The following is a 21730-nucleotide window of genomic DNA, read 5'->3' on the forward strand; positions in this document are numbered from 1 at the left end:
TTTAATATTTTAATTTATTTAAATACTTAAATTATGTATCTGGATGATGTCTCATAAATTGGAGCATATTAGAAGGCTATATTAATGATGTAAGAAATGAAGAGGCAATGAAGGTTTTTAAAGCAGGAAAGTATAAGATGGTACTACACTTTAAGATATCCCAGGTAGGAAGATGCAGGATGAATGGAAGTAGCAAGAGAAGAAATACTAGTGAGGGGGCTACTCTAATAGCCCAGGAAAGGAAAGGGTAAAAGATGTAGTGACACTATTACCAGAATGGATAAATTAAGATGGGGAAAGAGAAGCAGGTATATGCTATATATAATTGGAATTTAAGATGTCTAAATGTCCAATAGGCAACGATAAATCTGCAACTAAAAAAGAGAAGAGACTTCAAAATAAGATATTTAGATTTGTGAATTGCCTGAACAGAGTGAATAGTGAAGCCAGGTCTTAAATAGGAAAGCCCAGGGTAGGGCTGAGGAAGTAAGTAGAAAAAAAGGGCTGAGAATAAAACCTATGGAAAAGGCTTGTACACGGGGACAGAAGTTAGAAAAGGAATACTCAATGCAGGAAGAAACCCAGGATAGTAAAATATCATCTGGCAAAACAAAGTTTCAAGAATAAGTCAACAGATCAACAGTGTCAAATGATTCAAACAGGTAACAGAAAAGAACTGAAAAGTTCACTAAAGCTGATAAATATTAAACTGAGTAAGGGTACTTAAAGGATTTATTATACTATTCCCTTTACTTTTGTATGTTTAAAATAATAAACAATAAAATGTTAAAATTTTTTATTTGAAAATTAAGTCACTGGTAATCTTAGAAAGAAGAGTTTCAAAAGTATGATGTAAATGGAAGTTGGACAGCAATGACTGCCCAAGAATGAATCTGCACAATTTCCTCCTAAGCTCTCAAAACATACAGGCCCAGACCCCATACTCCAATATTTTAATTTAATCAAGTACTGGAGCTCTTGCTAAAAGCACAAATTCCTGAATTAGTTTCAGACCTAAACTTTCTGAATCAAAGTGTCCAGGAAAGAAGTCTGGTAATCTGCATATTTAAGAAAGATTTAGGGAGATCTTTATCAGAGAAGTTTGAGAAACCCTAATTCAGAAGGTCTTTTATAAGGGGCCTGGGTAGCTTTTTTATTTGATTTTAGCTTCACAGGGAATTCTAATCACACATCTCCAATTGGGAAATACTAAAGAGTGAATAATATATAGGAAGCAAAGAGCATAATGCAGGTTAATTACCTTTTCAAATATGATAGTAAGAAAAGAGATAAGAAGGGCTAGAGTCTAGGAAAAGTCAAGTCACTTTTAGTTTAGGGAACTCATAAGCATGTCTCTTTGGGGAAGAACAGTAAGATAATAAACAGGAAAAAAAATCAGATGAAAGTAAGGAGAGAGATAACTGATGAAACAACAACATAGATGAAGGGCAAAAAAAGAGTGTTTTCCTTCACAGACAACAGTAAGGGTGAGAAAAAAGATACATAATTCTAAAGTAAAAAGGAGAAAAGTTACAGAGTTCACATCTAACGGTCCAACCTCCCTAAAGCAAGAGAAGAGATAAGAATATGGTAAGTGAAGGGAGTAAGAATGAAATCCGGATATGTGAAGAGTGGAAAGTTTGAAATAGTCACTACGGGAAGCACGTTACATTGACTGATAATAAGTAAAATTATTGTGAATTGCAGTGAAAATCTGGCAAACATAGTACTGGCATAATTCCATGATATTTTTAGCAAGAAAGACAGTAAAGCTAACCATAAATGGCAGAGTTAAGAACTGGTAAGTGGTAGAACAATTAAGTAAAGAATTTTAGAATGGCAGCACTGCATTGTCGTAAGGGCTAACCATGATTGTCCAGGCCAGGGAGTGAAGGCAGAATAAGATGATATAGCTGGAGAAGTGGGAGAAATTGACGAACTGATTATTTCACGGGAAAAGATTAAAAAAGGTATTTTGTCATTCTGAGAGCACTTAAAGATGAAAGTGTTTTAAAGCCATGACCAGAGATGATTATGAGCAGAGGATTTCTGCAGACATCTAGAACAGCTAGAAACAGAGCAGACAGCAGGGAACAGAGCAGACAGGAATGCTGGACAAAAAATGCTGGACAAAGGACATCACTGAGTCATGTGACACCAGTGCGTCTTGAATTTTAACATGTATATAAATCAACTGGGATCTTGTTAAAATGAAGGTTCTTATTCAACAGGCCCGGATATGAACTGAAACTGTATTTCTAATGAGCTCCCAGGTGATGTCAATACTGCTGGATCCTTGGATCATATGGAGTAACAAGGTTCTAGAAGAGTTCTCCTCAGTTCAGGTACTTTCTCCACAAGATGCACGTGAGCAAGACACTCCCACTTAATAATGTCTCCCATTCCATGAAGTGACTCTAAAGTGTAGCCTGAAAACCCTACATAGAAATTCTAATTTGTATTCTTCTCTCATTAAAAATTACTTTCATACATCAATAGAAACCATTAACTTCTCAAAAGTTTGTGATAGAGCAGGATAAAAAATTTAATATTTCCTAATTTAGCTATGGTGCTTTAATCTTTCTGATGCCATATCTCCCACAAAATTGGATTTCAATTAGGGCTGCATTCACCTTTTAAAAGTGGTGTCAAGAGTGCAGTAAACAGTTCCAAATAGGACAAATCAGAAAACAGGGCCCTCAGGAACAAGCTGAAAGAACTGAGATTTATTCAGCTTGGAAGTCATCTGGTTGAGGAATAATTTAATGATCACTAAATATATATATTTATATTAGATATACATATATAACAATTTATACATACATATACAAGATATACATATATAACAATCAAATAGTACCTATTAATCACAAGAGCCAAAATAAAACTTCTTTAATTTATAAAATATTTAGTTACTAATGTAAATAACACTTTTGTAAATCTTCAACATAACAGGCTCACTTCAGTGCAGGATGATTTTAAATGAGGTATTATTTTATAAAGACTCAAAAACTAACCTTTAAAAATTTCTATTAATTTCCTGAATAATAAGTTTCTTATTTATACAATAAGTGCTCATAATATATAAAGAAGGATTACTGGAATAATATATGTCAAAAATCCTGAGAAGCAGTAGGCCAGGTATACCTAACTGTTCACCTCTGATTTTCCTAACATGAGAAGCAAACCTCTTTCCTCCTGGCCTCCTGATTCTATGAGGGAGCTTTTTTCTGAAGCAACATATCTGATCTTCCTACTTCCCCTCCAACTTTTATCCAAGGAAGAGGAATGACTTATCTAATTGGTATGCTTAGAAAAAGAAATACAAATTGGATACATCATTCCTCTTTGGAATTTCTCTTTGCTCAGAAGACCCAAAAGAGGGGAAAGAAGGGATTGAGTTGGGCATCAAGACCCTCTTTTGCCTCTTCTTAGCAACAGAAAGGGTACATTCTACTCTGTTCTATGCCATGTGATAGACTAGAAGAACCCTGTTGCTGTCCAGCTGAACCAGTAACAGAAGTTGGGGGGAGGTGAGTCTGTCTAGGGGTGAAATACTAGACTATCTAAGACATATCCACCAAGTCACTCTTTTTTTTAAAAATCAAGGATAATATTGGGTCTGACATTTGGGTCTTCTATCAGACTCTTGTGTATCTCTCAAATGACCCAGAGCTAGAAAGGCGATGAGAAAGGAATGGCTTATTGCTCCCTCCCCCAATAAATCCCAATAATTAGGAAAAAAGGTATTTTTTTACCTATATGTACAATATTAAGTAAAATTCTCCTCATTTTGTACTATATTAAACATCACAAAGAGTTACCATATCATCATTTAACTATTACAATACTACAATATAACCTAAAGTTTTTGCACGAAAATCTTACCTTAATAAAACGTTCATATCGCGCCTTCACTATTGGATTATTTAAAATGCTTGTAGCAGTCAAGACACTCTCTCTTTTTATTTGTTCCTTATAAGCCTATGAAAAACAGAACACAGAGATACTTGAAAGCCATGCCATGAAAAATATTTCCTTAATTAAAATGACTGCATACTCGAATCCTTAGTATTAAATGACTTATTTTCTGGCAAATTAAGCTATAAAGCAACAACAGCTACTGTGACCACAATCTAAATAATCTATGAATTAAAACAATGAAGATTCAAAAAGCGAATCAACTTCAGCAAAAAACACTTAGTCACCAAACACTCTAAGTCCGGGTCTACTAAACAGTTGCTTTCTCTCCTTTTCACTCTACATCCAACTCCCCCAGCCCCAGCTACTCCAACTATTCATTTTCATGCTATCAAAAAAAGAAAGACTAATTTTTCATACTGCTAGAGTCTTTCTCTGGGCTGTAAATAGTACAAGAATGTATTATACAAAGGAGGAAAGGTAATAAAATGGAATGTCTAATTGCCAAAAAGGTGTCAAGGGAATATCAAAAAAGAGAAAGGACAAAGATTTAAAAAAAGATTGTACGTGCTCAAAGTGGCTAAAAAAATCTGAGTTAAATGAGGTTCACGTCAATACAAAATATGAATTTAAGACTCAGGAATGCTCTATTTAAAACTTAAGTCTTTAATATTTGAATTTTTAAATTTGCTTTTCAAATAAACTAATTTCTCACAAAGTAAATATTTTTATTTGAAATAAACTTGACTAAATAAAACTAACACAGAAGCAGAAATATACTAATCAAGAAGAAAACAGTAAATTTTTCCTAGAAGTTTTGAGTAAATTCTACTAAAAACATAACAATACATAGTAACTGGTAATCCTACTTTTTAAATTTATTTTTCCCAGTCATCAAAATGTATGCTATAATCAAGTCTTTCTTTTTTGTTCTAAAATACACAAACACACACTCATAAAATCATTTTGTACCACGTTAAAAAAACGTTAACAAAAAAAAAACGTTCAACAGCTATGATTTCCTGAATACTTACTATGTGCCAGGCACTACTTTAAGTGCCTTTTATTTTTTTATTATTTTTTTTTTTTGCGGTACGCAGGCCTCTCACTGTTGTGGCCTCTCCTGTTGCGGAGCACAGGCTCCGGACGCGCAGGCTCAGCGGCCATGGCTCACGGGCCCAGCCGCTCTGCGGCACGTGGGATCTTCCCAGACCGGGGCACGAACCCCTGTCCCCTGCATCGGCAGGCAGACTCTCAACCACTGCGCCACCAGGGAAGCCCTTATATTTTAATTAACCTAATCCTTAATCAGTCACATAAGAGAAGAGAGATTATCCATCCTCATTTTATAGATAAGGAAACTTAGACAAAGAAAAGTTTATTACTTGCTTAACACATGTATGTACTGAACCAGGATTCAGAGAAGTCTTGCTCCAGAGCCCACAATACTACACTTAACCACTATATTACACTAAGTACCTTTACAGTAATTCACTCATGAGATTAATTGGATTGTACACAAGTAGGTAGGTGTGAAAACAACAGCCTTTAAACAGCAATAAGGGATTAATGAACAATTCAATGACTTCATTAAGACAAATTAAAACTTGCCTGCTTCCCTTTGATATGATCAGGAGATTTTAAGTGCTGCTGAACTGAGCTATGTAAAGCAGGGATATACACACTGCAAGCACTGCAGTGAACAGTCTCTACTTTCATCATGTGATCATCTGCAGTAACACCTACAAAAGAAATACAACTATTAATAAGAAAAGTATGATTCACATACTTCTGACAAATCAAGTTTTCACCATTTCATTTCCATGATTATTTATGCCCCTTATTCCAAAAAAAGGATCAGAGTATATAGGTAGAGTTCTTTTGCCGTATCTCATTCATCTGCATATATAGATTGAAAACTATATGGATAGAAGATTAAAATTATAAAGTATAATTACATTATATTTCCTAATCATGTTATATACACTGATGCTCTGAGGTCTATAAGTCCAACCCCAAAAAATATAATATAAAAAAAAAAAGCTGATTTTCTAGTAAAATAAGAATTTCCATGCTTATGAATGTGGGTGGGTAGGGATCGTAAAAATATGTCAAAATTGTATTCATAAGGAACAAAAACATATGTTAGATCTTAAAAATGGTGACTGAGGTGTATTACAGGTGAAGGCTACTTTATATGTTTTTAACACCTATTTTATTTGTTGATTTCTGCACATCCCAATAGAGAGTAGCAGCTTTGGCTACCTGGCTTATCACTGTATGTTTGGCTCTTAGCAACAGTGCCTGACACATAATAGGACCTCAGTAAATATGTTAAATTAATAAGTTATATGTATATTCACAGGAATTATCTTTAAACGCTGCACATGAAAAACTGCTGGGAACACACCAGTTTCCTTGGAATTATATCACTTTTAAAGAACCATGTATTTTTTTATGTTGAAAAAATTGACTTGGCTCTTCCTTTGGGCAACTGAACTTATCATGTCATTCGATTAAGAAAACAGTAGACAACATGTAGCTTCAATTCAATAAAAAGATCCCCATGATCTTATATTTCATTCTTGAAGTAACATTTTAAGGTACTAGTTACTGTGACCATCTGTATCTGCTGGTTGCACATCTGCAGATTCAACCAACCGTGGCTGAATTTTTTTTTTTTTTTTTTGCGATATGCGGGCCTCTCACTGTTGTGGCCTCTCCCGTTGCGGAGCACAGGCTCCGGACGTGCAGGCTCAGCGGCTATGGCTCACGGGCCCAGCCGCTCCGCGGCATGTGGGATCTTCCAGGACCGGGGCACGAACCCATGTCCCCTGCATCGGCAGGCGGACTCTCAACCACTGCGCCACCAGGGAAGCCCCATGGCTGAATTTTTAAAATAGAAAATATTTAATACTCCAATAAAGATGTTAAAAATATATATATATATATATATTTAAAAATAAAAAAGGTAGAAAATATTTTTAAAATTCCAGAAAGTTCCATAAAGCAGAATTCCATGCTGACAATTATTTACACAGCATTTATACTGTATTAAGTATCATAAGTAATCCAGAGATGATTTAAAGTATATAAGAGGACATGTATAGTTTATATGCAAATACTACACCCATTCTATATAAGGGACTTGAGCATGATGGGTTTTGTTATCTGCAGGGAAGTCCTAGAACCAATCTCCGTCAGATACATAAAGACAACTGTCTATGCAAGGGAAGGATATAAGAGAAAATGGCACTTTCCAGGAATTACAAGTAATTCAATATGGCTGGGGCACAGACTATAAAGAAGGGATGACAGGGAAAAACAGCAGCGCCTAGATTATGAACAGCTTTGTGTGCCATGTCTAGGAATCTGAACTTTATTCTGTGGAGGATGGGGAAGCCACTGAAAATTCCTGAAGTAATAAAATCATGCAGTAAAATTAAAGATAAGAAAAACTAAAAGTAAGGAAACTGGTTAGAAAGATACTGTAACTGCCAAAAGAACAAATAAAGCTTTGAACAAATTCAATATTTAAAGAGGAAGTAAAGAAACAGACTTGGTACATATTTAAAAGATAGAACCGACAGAACACAATGCTACAGACATAGTAAAGGTGAGTACTAAGATTAACTTCAAAGTTCTGGTTTTGATGATGGGGCCACTTTCCAAGATGAATGAGGAGATATTTGTTAAGTTTTTGTTTTGTTTTCTTTTGGGGGTGGAGGACGCTCAAGGGGAGGATAAATTTTTTGGATATGTTCACTTTGTGAGACTGCTAAAGAGAGATATCAGTAGGCAGTTGCATGTAGGAGACTGGAGTTAGAAGAGACCTGTACTTAAGATATAGGTCTATAAGTAATCAACATATAGATGTTGATTTAAACTCTGTATGTAAATTAATTCATCAGGAAGATATATAAAGAGAGATGATAATGGGACTGACAATACTGAAAAATATCAACTTCCAAAAGCTTAGTAGAGAAGGAAAAGCACAAAGAATAAAAATGACAAGGGGGGGCTTCCCTGGTGCTGCAGTGGTTGAGAGTCCGCCTGCCGATGCAGGGAACACGGGTTCGTGCCCCGGTCCGGGAAGATCCCACATGCCGCAGAGCAGCTGGGCCCGTGAGCCATGGCCGCTGAGCCTGCGCGTCCGGAGCCTGTGCTCCACAACGGGAGAGGCCACAACAGTGAGAGGCCCACGTACCGCAAAACAAAAACAAAAACAAAACAAAACAAAAATGACAAGGAAATAAAGAAAACATCAGGGCACTGAGATACCACAGAAACCAAGGGAGGAAACAGATTCACAAAGAATACAGTTATCAGTGGAAAATGTTGCAGAAGAAAGATAATGATTCAAAAGAACATACTGAAGTTGGTGTTGGTAACCTCTGTCATAGCAGTTTCAGTAGACTAATGGTAGCAGAAACTTGTTTGCTGTGAGTAAAGTAATAAATGAGAATGAAAAAAGAGAGACCAGTGTGGACTATGCTTAAAGAAGTGTGGTTGTTTAAACAGAAAGGCAGGTTTTAGAGGAACTAGTGTCTATGCTTTTTTCTTCTCCTTTGGGGCTTATGAGAAGGGATAAGAGAGACAGAGGACATACAGAAGTACAGGCGGCCCTCTGTATCCATGGCTTCTGCATCCATGGACACTGGAGAGCCAACTATGGGACTTGAGCATCTGCAGATTTTGGTACCCGAAGCAGGTCCTGAAACCAATCTCTCTTGGAACCTAGGGACAACTATATCTTCCATGTGGAGGCAAAGCTGAGTTTTCCTCTATGAAGGAAATGAAGTGAAAGACGTAAGGGCAGGTAGTGATAAATTTGTAAGCATGAGAACAGGAATCAAAGGATTCCATTTCTGATAACCCACTCAGGCCTACCACATATGACTATGTACTATATCACTCTATTGCAGCGGTCCCCAACCTTGTTGGCACCAGGGACCGGTTTTGTGGAAGGCAATTTTTCCATGGACGGGGTGGAGGGGGGATGGTTTTGGGATGTTTCATGTAATACATTTATTGTGCACTTTATTTCTATTACTATTACATTGTAATATATAATGAAATAATTATATAACTCACCATAATGCAGAAACAGTGGGAGCCCTAAGCTTGTTTTCGCTTGTCACTCACTGATAGGGTTTTGATATGTCTGTAAGCAATTGATTTATTATGGTCTCTGTGCAAACCTCTCTGCCAATGATAATCGGTACTTGCAGCTGCTCCCCAGCACTAGCATCACCACCTCAGCTCCCCCTCAGATCATCAGGCATTAGATTCTCACAAGGAGCGTGCAACCTAGATCCCTCGCATGCGTAGTTCACTGTAGGGTTCGAGCTCCTATGAGAATCTAATGCCGCTGCTGATCTAACAAGAGGAGGAGCTCAAGCGATAACGCAAGCGATAGGGAATGGCTGTAAATACAGATGAAACTTTGCTCACTTGCCCACCGCTCACCTCCTGCTATGCAACCTGGTTCCTAACAGGACACAGACCAGTACTGGTCCATGGCCCAGGGGTTGGGGACCCCTGCTCTAATGGGCATCATTTACACTGAAATAGGTATGTAAAATATATATGTAAATTTCTAAATTAATTTGTTTAAATACTTACCTTCCATGACATCTTTTTCAATTATTTTGACTACTTCTGTTTGATTATTTGTCTGTTGCTTACGAATAGATGTTTTCTTGAATTTATTTACCATACATTCCTAGAAAACAAAATAGAAAGAATCCAAAAAGTTTTCAGTGAGCACATAGTATAGGCCTAGCACCATGCTTGGCCTATGGAAGATAACAATATCTGTTATATAAGAACTAGTAAATGTTCTCAAGGAGCTTACAATTTAGTTGGAAAGACTAATACAAAGTCCCAGGAAACTACAAAAAGTATTTACTTTTCAAGATGTATTTTAGGTACATAGAGAGAGAGATCGAAGACAGCTGATAGGCAAGAGATCGTCTCAGGACAGGTGAATATGAAAGTCCTAAATAACAGTTAGGAACCCGTTAAACAAAATTACAGAAAGAAATTTTAATTAAGGTACACAATTCTGCAAGGATATAGAGGAGTAAATGATTCCTGTACTTCTAACCTTCTAACAGCTCCATCTCTTTTGCCCAAACTAATTGTATGTACAGTTAGCAGTCCAGATCCAGCCCTGGCCCCAACTATCCACCCTTTCTCCAAGCTACTTCTGCCTACAACATCACACTGGGGCCTTCCACTCAATAGTGTCATCTGTTTAAGTGTGAGTGTGTTCAATTTCCAATTTTTGTTAGTTCACTGAGGGGAGTGTCTTTGTCTTCAGTGCCTGAACAGCACCTTCCGTAAGTATTCAAGAAAAACTGTTGAACTGATGATCACATTCTGATAATATAAAGGACACTAATCAAACACGAGGCTCTGGCTCTGAATTCAGACTTCCATTTATTGAAAGTCACTGAACTGCTCTGAGCATGATCTTTTAGGATAAAGAGGAGTTAGTATAAGGCTGAAATGAAATATGAAGAAAAGTACCCAACACAACACCAGGTACACAGAAGACTGTTAATAGATGATAGCTGATTCTGTATCAATGAACAGCTGTTAAAGGAATTTTTTCCTGACACCTCTGCCAGAAACTACTGTGAAAAATGTACTCTCAAATAACAAATCTAAAATCTATGAAAGAGGAATCCACGTCTACTTCTGAGCTAATTTTAAAACAACTCTTTCTTTAAGTGAATAGTAAATTAAATTCTTAGAAACATAAAATGGGAGAAAGATGGGAAACTATGAAAATATAAGAAATTGAAATGTCAGATAAAGTGCTTCTCACTTCAGAAACAGCTACTTACATGCAAAAATTCCATAACTACTTTATCGAATTTGGTTTGTTTTTGAATATGATCTAATGTTTCCTGGTGTGAAGAACTTTCCAGATGCAGTTCAATATCTTTTTCTTCAAATGTTCGAAATTTACAAAATGAACATGTGAATGCCATTCTGTAAGGGAAAAAAAAAGTTTTTCTTTAAATATTACCTTATTTACTTAGAAAGAGTTCATAAGACTATACCAATGAAATTAATTTTCCCAGCATAAATGATTTCCTCTCTTCCATTTAATGGTTGATTTAAATTTAACTTAAGTCAGAAAAAGATAGTATCTAAGTAACTGTCTGGACACTGTTATTATACAAATTGGCATCACTGGCCCACACTGGAGCTTCTGGGTATGAAAGATGGATCAATGAATCTACTTAATCTAATCCTAAACTATCCACTTCAAGTCTAGATCAGTTAGAAAGCCAGAGCAAACTTCAAGCAGTATCAAGTTCCGAAGTTCTACTACTTATTTTACACTCTGTTCCATCCTCAAGCTTCCAAACCACTGAAGTAGTGACAACAAAGCCAGGTGGAACATCAGACAACCATAATTCTCTCTGTTAGAGCTCTTGGATGATCAAAAGTCCTGCCCTGTAAAAATCACTTCAGGATGACTAATCAGCCTGGACTGGACAAATGCACTCATTTAGAAGCTCAGGAGGCACTCCAGAATGAATTTTCCCTTTTTCTGCCATTTAATTATTCCTACCTCATATATTCTTGTTACTTCCTTTTCCTCGAATTACAACACTAGTTTCCTAATTGGTTTCTTTGCCTCTAGTCTCCATTTTCCAACTAATTCCTTACAGTACTATTATACTTATTTTCCTGGGTAAGAGTATAGGATCTGATATCTACTGCTGGGTTTATTTCCTAGCACCCTTATGTGACCTCAGGCAACTTAACTTATCTGGGCCTTAGTTTTCTTATCTTAGTAAGATTAAAACCCTCATAGAGGTGTTTGAGCATCCTCAGATTTTGGTATTTGAGGGTCGGGTGGGGGTCGGGTAGGAGGGGTGGTGGTCCTAGAATCAATCCACTGTGCGATGACTGTAAATATCAAAAAATTATTCCTATATATCTTTTTTTTTTTTTTTGGCTCTGTTGTGTCTTTGTTGCTGCGTGCGTGCTTTTCTCTAGTTGCGGTGAGCAGGGGCTACTCTTCATTGTGGTGCGTGGGCTTCTCATTGTGGTGGCTTCTCTTGTTGCAGAGCACAGGGCTCTAGGGGTGCGGGCTTCAGTAGTTGTGGCACACGGGCTCAGTAGTCGTGGCACACGGGCTCAGTAGTCGTGGCACACAGGCTCAGTAGTTGTGGCTCGCGGGCTCTAGAGCACAGGCTCAGTAGTTGTGGCGCACAGGCCTAGTTGCTCCACGCCATGTGAGATCTTCCCAGACCAGGGTTCGAACCCGTGTCCCGCACACTGGCAGGCAGATTCTTAACCACTGTGCCACCAGGGAAGTCCCATTCCTATATATCTTTGATCAAACCTTTTCATTTGACTCTCAGGAATTTTTTCACATCCAAATTGATGTATCTGCCTTTTCAAGGAAACAGGTTTTTGTTTTTGTTTGCTTAAACACAATACTTTATCGATTCTAAGACATATTTTTCCTTACTGCATCTCGGAAATCAGTCTGTATCATAAAATTAATGACATATCACAGTCTCTTTTGGCCAGATAGAGTATTGCTTGTGCCTGTAAAAAATCAGGAATTCCAGTTTTAAAATCTGTAGAGTGATTGTCAGTGGCTTGAAAGTCCCAAGGACAATTATACAGCATTCTTTTAGACCCTGACAACCAAATAGCTATGGGAGAGGTGGAGAGTAGCAAATTGAATATGTCAATATCCTTGAGACAGGAATCAAACATAGGCTAACTATACACAACTACAGCACCAGCTTAAGACACCAATAACAGCTTTTTAAAAAATATCTTTTCTTTTTTTACTTTTTTCCAGTTTTATTGAGATTGACATGTAACATTGTGTAAGTTTAAGATGCACAACGTAATTATTTGATACATGTATCTATTGTGAAATGATGAGCACAATGAGTTTAGTTAACGTCCAACACTTCACTAGTTATATTTTTTTTCTTGTGCTGAGAACTTTGAAGATCTACTCTCTTAGCAGCTTCAAATATATATACAGTATTGTTAACAACAGTCACCATGCTGTACAATATATCCCCAGAACTTATTTATCTTATAATTGGAAGTTTGAACCTTTTGGCCATCTACTCAATTTTCCAACCCCCAAACCCCGGAAACAGTGTTTTTATGAGTCCAATTTGCAGACTCTACTAAGCACAAACCTGTATCCATCTCCATATTTCTCACTGTTTTTTTCTCTTCTGCGCCTTTGTTTCTCTCGCCGAGCCTCAATTCGTCGCTTTTCTTCTTCTTCATTTTTAGGATCTGTTTTTGCTAGGGGATCAGACAAAAGAGTTAAAAATAAAAATCATTTTTCCATTCTCCTTTTCCAGTCCCCAGTTCATAAACTATAGAGATACAAGATTTACTTGACGGTCATTATCTATATTGAACTCACCACAAAAATCAGAATTTGAGATTACCCAGCATTTCTGAAACTTCATTCATGTGAATAACATCATCATGAACTTTGCCTATTTACTTCTCACCTATGTTATTATCTGCTACATATTTTTCTGTAGATCTGCTCATTTTTTCTTATCCTCATTTTAAGCAATAATATCCACATCACCTAAAATAATTTTGAATACCACACTCTGGGAAACACAGAAATAACCTGACCTTGCATGAATGTGGAAAAACAATGAGCACTAGAAAGAGAGCCTTGGATACAAAAACTCATTTATTATAGCAGCTCTCCCAAAATTTCTTAAAATGTATAAACTCTAAAACAAAAGCAGATTCTTCCTCTTTTTCTCAAAACATGCCTTAATGCGAATACACAGTACAAAATGCACTATTTTAACCATTTCAAAGTGTACCATTTAGTGGCTTTAAGTGCATCACAATGTTGTGCAACCATCACCACTATTTAGTTCCAGAACTTTTTAATCACTCCAAAGAGAAACCCCATACCCATTAAGCAGTCACTAATGCACCTGGTAAAACTACCAATCTGCTTTCTGTCTCTACAGATTTTCCTATTCTGGATATTTTATATAAACAAAGGATACAATACGTGGCATTTTTTTGTCTGGCTTCTTTTATTTAGCATAATGTTTTCAAGGTTCACCCATGTGTTGTACCATGTATCAGTACCTCCTTCCTTTTTATGGCTGAATAATATTCCACTGTGCGAATACACCACATTTTTTTCATCCATTCATCTGCTGATGAACATTTGGATTGTTTCCACCTTTTAACACTTGTGAATGATGCTGCTATGAACATTTATATACAAGTTTTTGTTTGAATACTTCTTTTCAATTCTTTGAAGTATGTATCTAGGAGTGGAATTGTTGGTTCATATGGTAAGTCTACGTTTAATCATTTGAGGAACCATCAAACTGTTCCCCACAGCAGCTGCACCACTTTACATTCCCACCAGTACTGTATGAGGGTTCTAATTTCTCCACATCCTCATCAATACTTGTTATTTTCCTTTTTTTATATTTTTTTTGCGGTACACGGGCCTCTCACTGCTGTGGCCTCTCCCGTTGCAGAGCACAGGCTCCGGACGTGCAGGCTCAGCGGCCATGGCTCACTGGCCTAGCCGCTCCGTGGCATGTGGGATCTTCCCGGACCGGGGCACGAACCCGTGTCCCCTGCATCGGCAGGCGGACTCTCAATCACTGCGCCACCAGGGAAGCCCTCCTTTTGTTATTTTTAAGACCATCGACTTCACATGGTGTGAAGTGGTATCTCATTGTATTAAAAGAAAAAGGTTCTTTCTTATGATACAATTAACTTTAGACTTACAAAAAAAAAAACCTCATCTGCCCTCAAACTTTTCCTTTTATACATTGTTTATCCTTTTGGATTACCTTTGGAAAAATATCTAATACAAAATCATGAACACCTGGGGATTTCATAAACTTAACAGTAAACAAATATTAAGTACTTGCTATGCATACAGTGGGATGTTTCAAAACTATATAAAATACCTTAAAATTAAATATCTAGATTATTTTTCATCTTTTTCTTTTTTTTTTTTTTGGTGGTACGCGGGCCTCTCACTGTTGTGGCCTCTCCCGTTGCGGAGTACAGGTTCCGGACGCGCAGGCTCAGCGGCCATGGCTCACGGGCCCAGCCGCTCCGCAGCATGTGGGATCTTCCTGGACCGGGGCACGAACCCACGTCCCCTGCATCGGCAGGTGGACTCTCAACCACTGCGCCACCAGGGAAGCCCTATTTTTCATCATTTTATAAGAGCTTAAATGTACATTATTATTTTATTAACCATTTTCAATATCCTCCTTCAGTTCCCCTCAAATCCTCACTCTGTATAAAATCCACTTGTACATGACCTTAAACTAGAAGCAGTTCCATTTCCCTTCATGTGCTAAAACTACGATATATGTTGTACCTCTATCCAAATGACTGAATACGGTTCCTTTCCTACTTCTTTTCAACAAATCATATAGTCTATATACTACAGTGTAGCAAGACTTCTTATTCCTAAATATTCAGCAGACATCTTTCAGAATGCCCACCTCATGCCTAAAAGTGAAAGCCTGATTTGACTACAGGATTTTGGCTTCATTGTTAGTTATACTACACTGCTCCCTCAAGTTTTGCTAAAAAGAAAAAAAAAGTTGGGTCACATATAGCCGCTTTAGTGGCAAATAAGTTTCTGATTCAAACTTTGCAATATTTATTTAACTATACCTGCAAAATATATCTTTGAAATCTATCCCAAGAGGATCAACTGAATTGCCTAGTCTAGAAATATTTAGAGTACACAATTCAGTAAATAGCAATCTATCAACTAAAACAGTATAAAAGTTATCCTTACTAACACACACTCTACCTATTAGCAGGTTTCCTGAATTCCAGAATATTGCTATTTTTTACTAAATAATACAGATGTCCCACGCAAAGCATGGCAGGAAAGTAGATTTAAGAATAGTATTTAAACCGTTCCTGAGTCTTGTATTAAAACTTATAATTTTAAGGAAAAAAATCCAACATTTGCAATATCAATTATTTTTTCAAATATGATACATTAAAATGTCTGTAATGTTGTAATTAGATTAAAAAAGACACTATCAAACTCTCAGAGGAAAACATAAGCAGAACACTCTATGACGTAAATCACAGCAAGATCCTTTCTGACCCACCTCCTTGAGAAATGGAAATAAAAACAAAAATAAACAAATGGGACCTAATGAAACTTCAAAGCTTTTGCATAGCAAAGGAAACTATAAACAAGACGAAAAGACAGCCCTCAGAATGGGAGAAAATATCTGCAAATGAAGCAACTGACAAAAGATTAATCTCCAAAATTTACAAGGAGCTCATGCAGCTCAATATCAAAAAAACAAACAACCCAATCCAAAAATGGGCAGAAGACCTAAACAGACATTTCTCCAAAGAAGATATACACACTGCCATCAAACACATGAAAGGATGCTCAACATCATTAATCATTAGAGAAATGCAAATCAAAACTACAATAAGGCATCACCTCACACAAGTCAGAACGGCCATCATCAAAAAAATCTAGAAACAATAAATGCTGGAGAGGGTGTGGAGAAAAGGGAACACTCTTGCACTGTTGGTGGGAATGTAAATTGGTACAGCCACTATGGAGAACAGTATGGAGGTTCCTTAAAAAACTAAAAATATAACTACCATACAACCCAGTAATCCCACTACTGGGCATATACCCTGAGAAAACCATCATTCAAAAAGAGTCATGTACCAAAATGTTCAATGCAGCTCTATTTACAATAGCCAGGACATGGAAGCAACCTAAGTGTCCATCAGTAGATGAATGGATAAAGAAGATGTGGCACACATATACAATGGAATATTACTCAGCCATAAAAGGAAATGAAATTGAGTTATCTGTAGTGAGGTGGATGGACCTAGAGTCTGTCATACAGAGTGAAGTAAGTCAGAAAGAGAAAAACAAACACCGTATGCCAACACATATATATGGAATCTAAGAAAAAAGAAAAAAGTTCATGAAGAACCTAGGGGCAAGACGGGAAAAAAGACACAGACCTACTAGAGAATGGACTTGAGGATATGGGGAGGGGGAAGGGTAAGCTGTGACTAAGTGAGAGAGTGGCATCGACATATATACACTACCAAACGTAAAATAGCTAGCTAGTGGGAAGCAGCCGCATAGCACAAGGAGATCAGCTCGGTGCTTTGTGACCACCTAGAGGGGTGGGACAGGGAGGGTGGGAGGGAGGGAGACACAAGAGGGAAGAGATATGGGAACATATGTATATGTATAACTGATTCACTTTGTTATAAAGCAGAAACTAACACATCATTGTAAAGCAATTATACACCAATAAAGACGTTAAAATATATATATATATATATATATCTTAGTTTTAAAACTGGATGTAAAAAATTTGAAAAACTGGACTAGAAAAACTTGGAATATTCATTCATTACAATGATCTTAACCTCCTCCAGTCCCAACAAGATTAGGCAATCAAATATTAATTCTAAAGAAGAGAGTAATTTTTGCCCCCTTGCAATATCACCTAACTTGGAAAGATAAAATGCTTTTCAGTCATCAAGGCAAAAGTAAAATAAATATAAAAAGCAAAAAATAATTCAGTGTACAGTCAAAAACAGGCAAAGTATTTGTTGTATATTATTTTGTTATTATGTTTTCACAAAGAATGCTGAGAAAGACATTTCCTTACCTTTTATTTATGTATCCTCTTGACAATCTAATTTGGTCAAATGTACTTGATTTCATTTAGAGATACATTACAAAGTTAAGTAAAATACAATGACGGAGAAAAGAAACAGAGTAATCTGGCTCTGAACTTTTTTTTAAGATTTATTGAGATATAATTCAGTATAAACCATACGATCCACCCATTTAAAGTATGTAATCCAATGTTTTTTAGAATATTCACAGGTATGTGCAAACATTACCATAATCAATTCTAGAACATTTTCATCACCTTACAAAGAAATCTGGTACCCTGATATTACTCCCTACACACCCCAGAGCCCAAAGCAACCACTAATCTACTTTCTATCCCTATAGACTTCTGTATTCTACACTTTCAAATGAAAAGAATCATATTATGTGGACTTTTGTGACTGGCTTCTTTCACTTCATTAATCTTTTCAAAGTTCATCCAAGTTGTAGCATGTATCAGTACTTCACTCCATTTTTATGGCTGGAAACTATTCTACCATTCTATTCTGTATGGACGTACCACATTTTGTTTATCCATTTATCCACTGATGAGCATTTGGGCTGTTTCTACCTTTTGGCTACTATGAACAATGATGTTATATGTATCCGTACACAAATTTCTGTGCAGACATATGTTTTCATTTTTCTTGGTATATACCTGGGAGTGGAACTGCTGGATCATATGGTAATTTGTTTAACCATTTGAGGAACTGTTTTCCAAAGTGCCTGGACCATTTTACATTCCCACCAGTGGTATAAGAAGGTTCTGATTTCTCCACATCCTCGCTAAGACTTGTTATTACCTTTTTGATTCTAGCCATCCAGGTGAGTATGAAGTGGTATCTCATCGTGGTCCTGATTTAAATTTCCCTGCTAACTAATTGTTGGGCACTTTTTCATGTGCTTATTGGCTATCTGTATATCTTTTTGGGGAAAATGTCTGTTAAGATGCTCTGCTCACTTTTTTCAATTGGGCTATTTGTCCTTTTATTGAGTTTAAAAATTCTATATATTCTAGACGCCAAGTCCCTTATCAGATATGTAATTTGCAAATATTTTCTCCTACTCTGTGAGCTGTCTTTTCACTCTCTTGATGGTGTCCTTTGAAGCACAGAAGTTTTTAATTTTGATAAAGTCCAATTTACCTATTTTTTATTTGGTTGCTCATTCTTTTAGTGTCATATCTAAGAATTCCTTGCCAAATCCAAAGCCATGAAGACTTACCCCTGTTTTCTTCTGAGAGTTTTATAGTTTCAGTCCTTGCATTTAGGTGTTGCATTTTAGCTTGTGCATGTAGCAATCCAGTTGGTTCCAGCACCATTTGTTGAAAAGACTATTCTCTCCTCATTGAATAATTTTAGCATTTTTGCTAAAATAAATTTGACCATAGATTTATGAGTTTATTTCTGGACTCTCAATTCTCTTCCACTGATCTATATGTCTGGCCTTGTGCCAGTACCACTCTGTCTTGATTACTGTGGCTTTGTAGTAAGTTTTGAAATCATGAAGTAATGAGTCTTTCTATTTTGTTCTTCTTTTTTTAGGATTGTTTTGGCTATTTTAGGTCCCTTGCAATTCCCTATGAATTTTAGAATCAACTTGTCAATTTTTGCAAAGAAGTTAGGTGGCATTCTGATAGGGATTGGGCTGAATCAGTAGATCAGTTTGGAGAGTATTACGATCTTAATAATGTTAAGTCTTCTGATCTATGAACATTTATTTAGTATTCCATTTATTTAGATCCTTAATTTCTTTCAACAATGTTTTATAGTTTTCAAAGTATAAGTTTTGCGGTTTTTTAAAATTTATTTATTTATTTTTGGTTGTGTGGGGTCTTCATTGCTGCACATGGGCTTTCTCTAGTTGCAGCGAGAGGGGGCTACTCTTCATTGCAGCGTACGGGCTTCTCATTGTGGTGGCTTCTCTTGCTGTGGCGCACAGGCTCTAGGTGCGCAGGCTTCAGTAGTTGTGGCATGCGGGCTCAGTAGTCGTGGCTCGCGGGCTCTGGAGCGCAGGTTCAGTAGTTGTGGCATACGGGCTTAGTTACTCCACGGCATGTGTGATCTTCCTGGACCAGGGCTCGAACCCGTGTCCCCTGCATTGGCAGGTGGATTCTTAACCACTGCACCACCAGGGAAGCCCTACACTTCTTTTGTTAAATTTATTTCTGAGTATTCAATTCTTCTTGATGCTAAATGAATTAAATTGTTTTCTTAATTTCATTTTCTGACTGGCTCCCAATTTTTAACACTGTAAAAATGGAAATATGATTATCTCTAAGAATAATCATGTCCAGAAGATAATGAACAAATTAATTTTCTAGAAGAATGCACAGCTTTTCCTGGTACCAAGGACCATGAAAAATTTCTTGCCTTTGACCTCATGAAGGGGATTCTATGTAATGTAACACACCACTTCTTCAATAATATATCCAACAATAAATATAACACCCAAGAAAGGAGTCTGAATCAAAATCATGTGTGAGGTCTTTTTAAAAATATAGACATTCTGGCTCCACCCTAAATCAAGATGTAGCGAAGAGGGGTGAACCAGGGCATGTGAATTTAAAAAGTATCTTTTGGTAATTTTGATATCCATGACTGATTAGGGCATCTGCAGATCTGATTTCTACAACTGTAATTATTATACTGTTTCTCTATATAAATGTGAAAAATTATCTAAATGCACTGAGTTAAAAAAAATTAAAAGTACCTTGAACCATAGCAAGGTTATGTTTTCTTACTTACTGGGTGATTTGCTGAGGCTCATCTTCTCCACAGGTTTTGCTAGCTTGGGTTTCTTGATAAAGGTTCCACCAGGCTTATTAAATGGTTGCATCATTTTTCTCTTTATTCCTCTTGCAGCAGTAACTGTCACATTGGTGGGTTTGTTTTGATAGTCAACAACAATTCCAGGTCTATGAATGCTTCCAAAATCACTCATATGCTGCAAATTTGTGAAATCAAGAAATATTAGCACAATATCCAATGATAACGTATGAATTCATATATAATTTATGTTACCTATCTAAAATTTTTCACCTGAAAATTCCTCAGAATGTAACTAAATTTTACAAGTCCACTCTGAATACATTGAAAAACTTTGTAAATTATTACATGAGCTCAAATCCATTGAATTAGTATTTTTATTTCCAGAAGAACATATATGAATATTTCCTGTTTTTTGATTCTTACAATTCAAAATTACTTGAGATCATAAACAACATATGTGCCTGTCAGAATATTACCACTTGTACAACTCTCTGACAACTCCTCTTCAGAGTTCCTAATCGATGTTTTCCCATGAAAAGACCTTAAAAGAAATCTTTATTTTACTAAAACCTGGCTTAAAACTAAGATACACAAAGAAGACCATATTTGAAGTTTGAAGTAAAAAAAGATCCAGAAATGATTTAGGATTTCTCCCTGTTGAAAAAGGGATGAGAAGGCGAGATGGAACATTAGTATGAAATAGGAGAGTTAAAGCATAACCATGCATCAACTTCCAAGACACACTTCAGATAAAGAATTGCATCTGACGTTCCATTCACATTCTTACCTAGAGAAACATATTCTGACCCAGAAGCCCAAGAAGCAAAAGTTTACAGACGAAGAGTCATGCAACCAAACGACTCTTTGTGTCCCTTCCTCTTCTCCTGTCGTTAACAAAATCCACTACACCAAAAGGCCACATGTTCATAGAAATTTACTCTACTAACCCTACTTTTAGAAGATAAAGATTGAGGAGTAATCTGAAGAGAAGGATCCAATGGGAATTGTACAAGTGAAGATTAAAAAAGAAAGCCCTATTGGTTCATCTATGTCATTAACAGGAAGAAAGAAAGAAAAGTCCATTCCGACTAGAATGGTGGAAACAAAGAACAGGAATACCTGTTTTTCTATCATGAAAACAAAATTGATATTTGAAGTCTCATTGAGAAAAAAATCATTTGCCTAATGGAAAACGTTAAGAGTTTTCCAAATTTTCCAACTGGAATAGATTTTCAATTTCAAAACCCAAAGCCTATTATCCCAACTATTTTCAATTAATCTACAATCATGAAGCATGGTAGAATAGCAACATATCAGTTGCTTA

General features: G+C 36.5%; 1 protein-coding gene across 1 annotated transcript in view; it reads right to left on the minus strand.

Annotated features, from left to right (window-relative positions):
- LOC132515509 (DBIRD complex subunit ZNF326-like) overlaps nt 1–21730 on the minus strand; it is an 82712-nt gene that overhangs the window by 57121 nt on the left and 3861 nt on the right. The window contains exons 2-7 of the mRNA XM_060141913.1: nt 20383–20581; nt 13119–13230; nt 10776–10923; nt 9547–9646; nt 5533–5663; nt 3889–3984 (exon numbers count right to left, since the gene is read on the minus strand). Of these exons, the coding sequence (XP_059997896.1) occupies nt 3889–3984; nt 5533–5663; nt 9547–9646; nt 10776–10923; nt 13119–13230; nt 20383–20578 (783 nt within the window). The 5' untranslated portion in view covers nt 20579–20581. The remainder of the gene's footprint in view (nt 1–3888; nt 3985–5532; nt 5664–9546; nt 9647–10775; nt 10924–13118; nt 13231–20382; nt 20582–21730) is intronic.

The sequence above is a fragment of the Lagenorhynchus albirostris genome, chromosome 2 (genome assembly GCF_949774975.1).
Source record: "Lagenorhynchus albirostris chromosome 2, mLagAlb1.1, whole genome shotgun sequence".
Lineage (NCBI taxonomy): Eukaryota > Metazoa > Chordata > Mammalia > Artiodactyla > Delphinidae > Lagenorhynchus > Lagenorhynchus albirostris.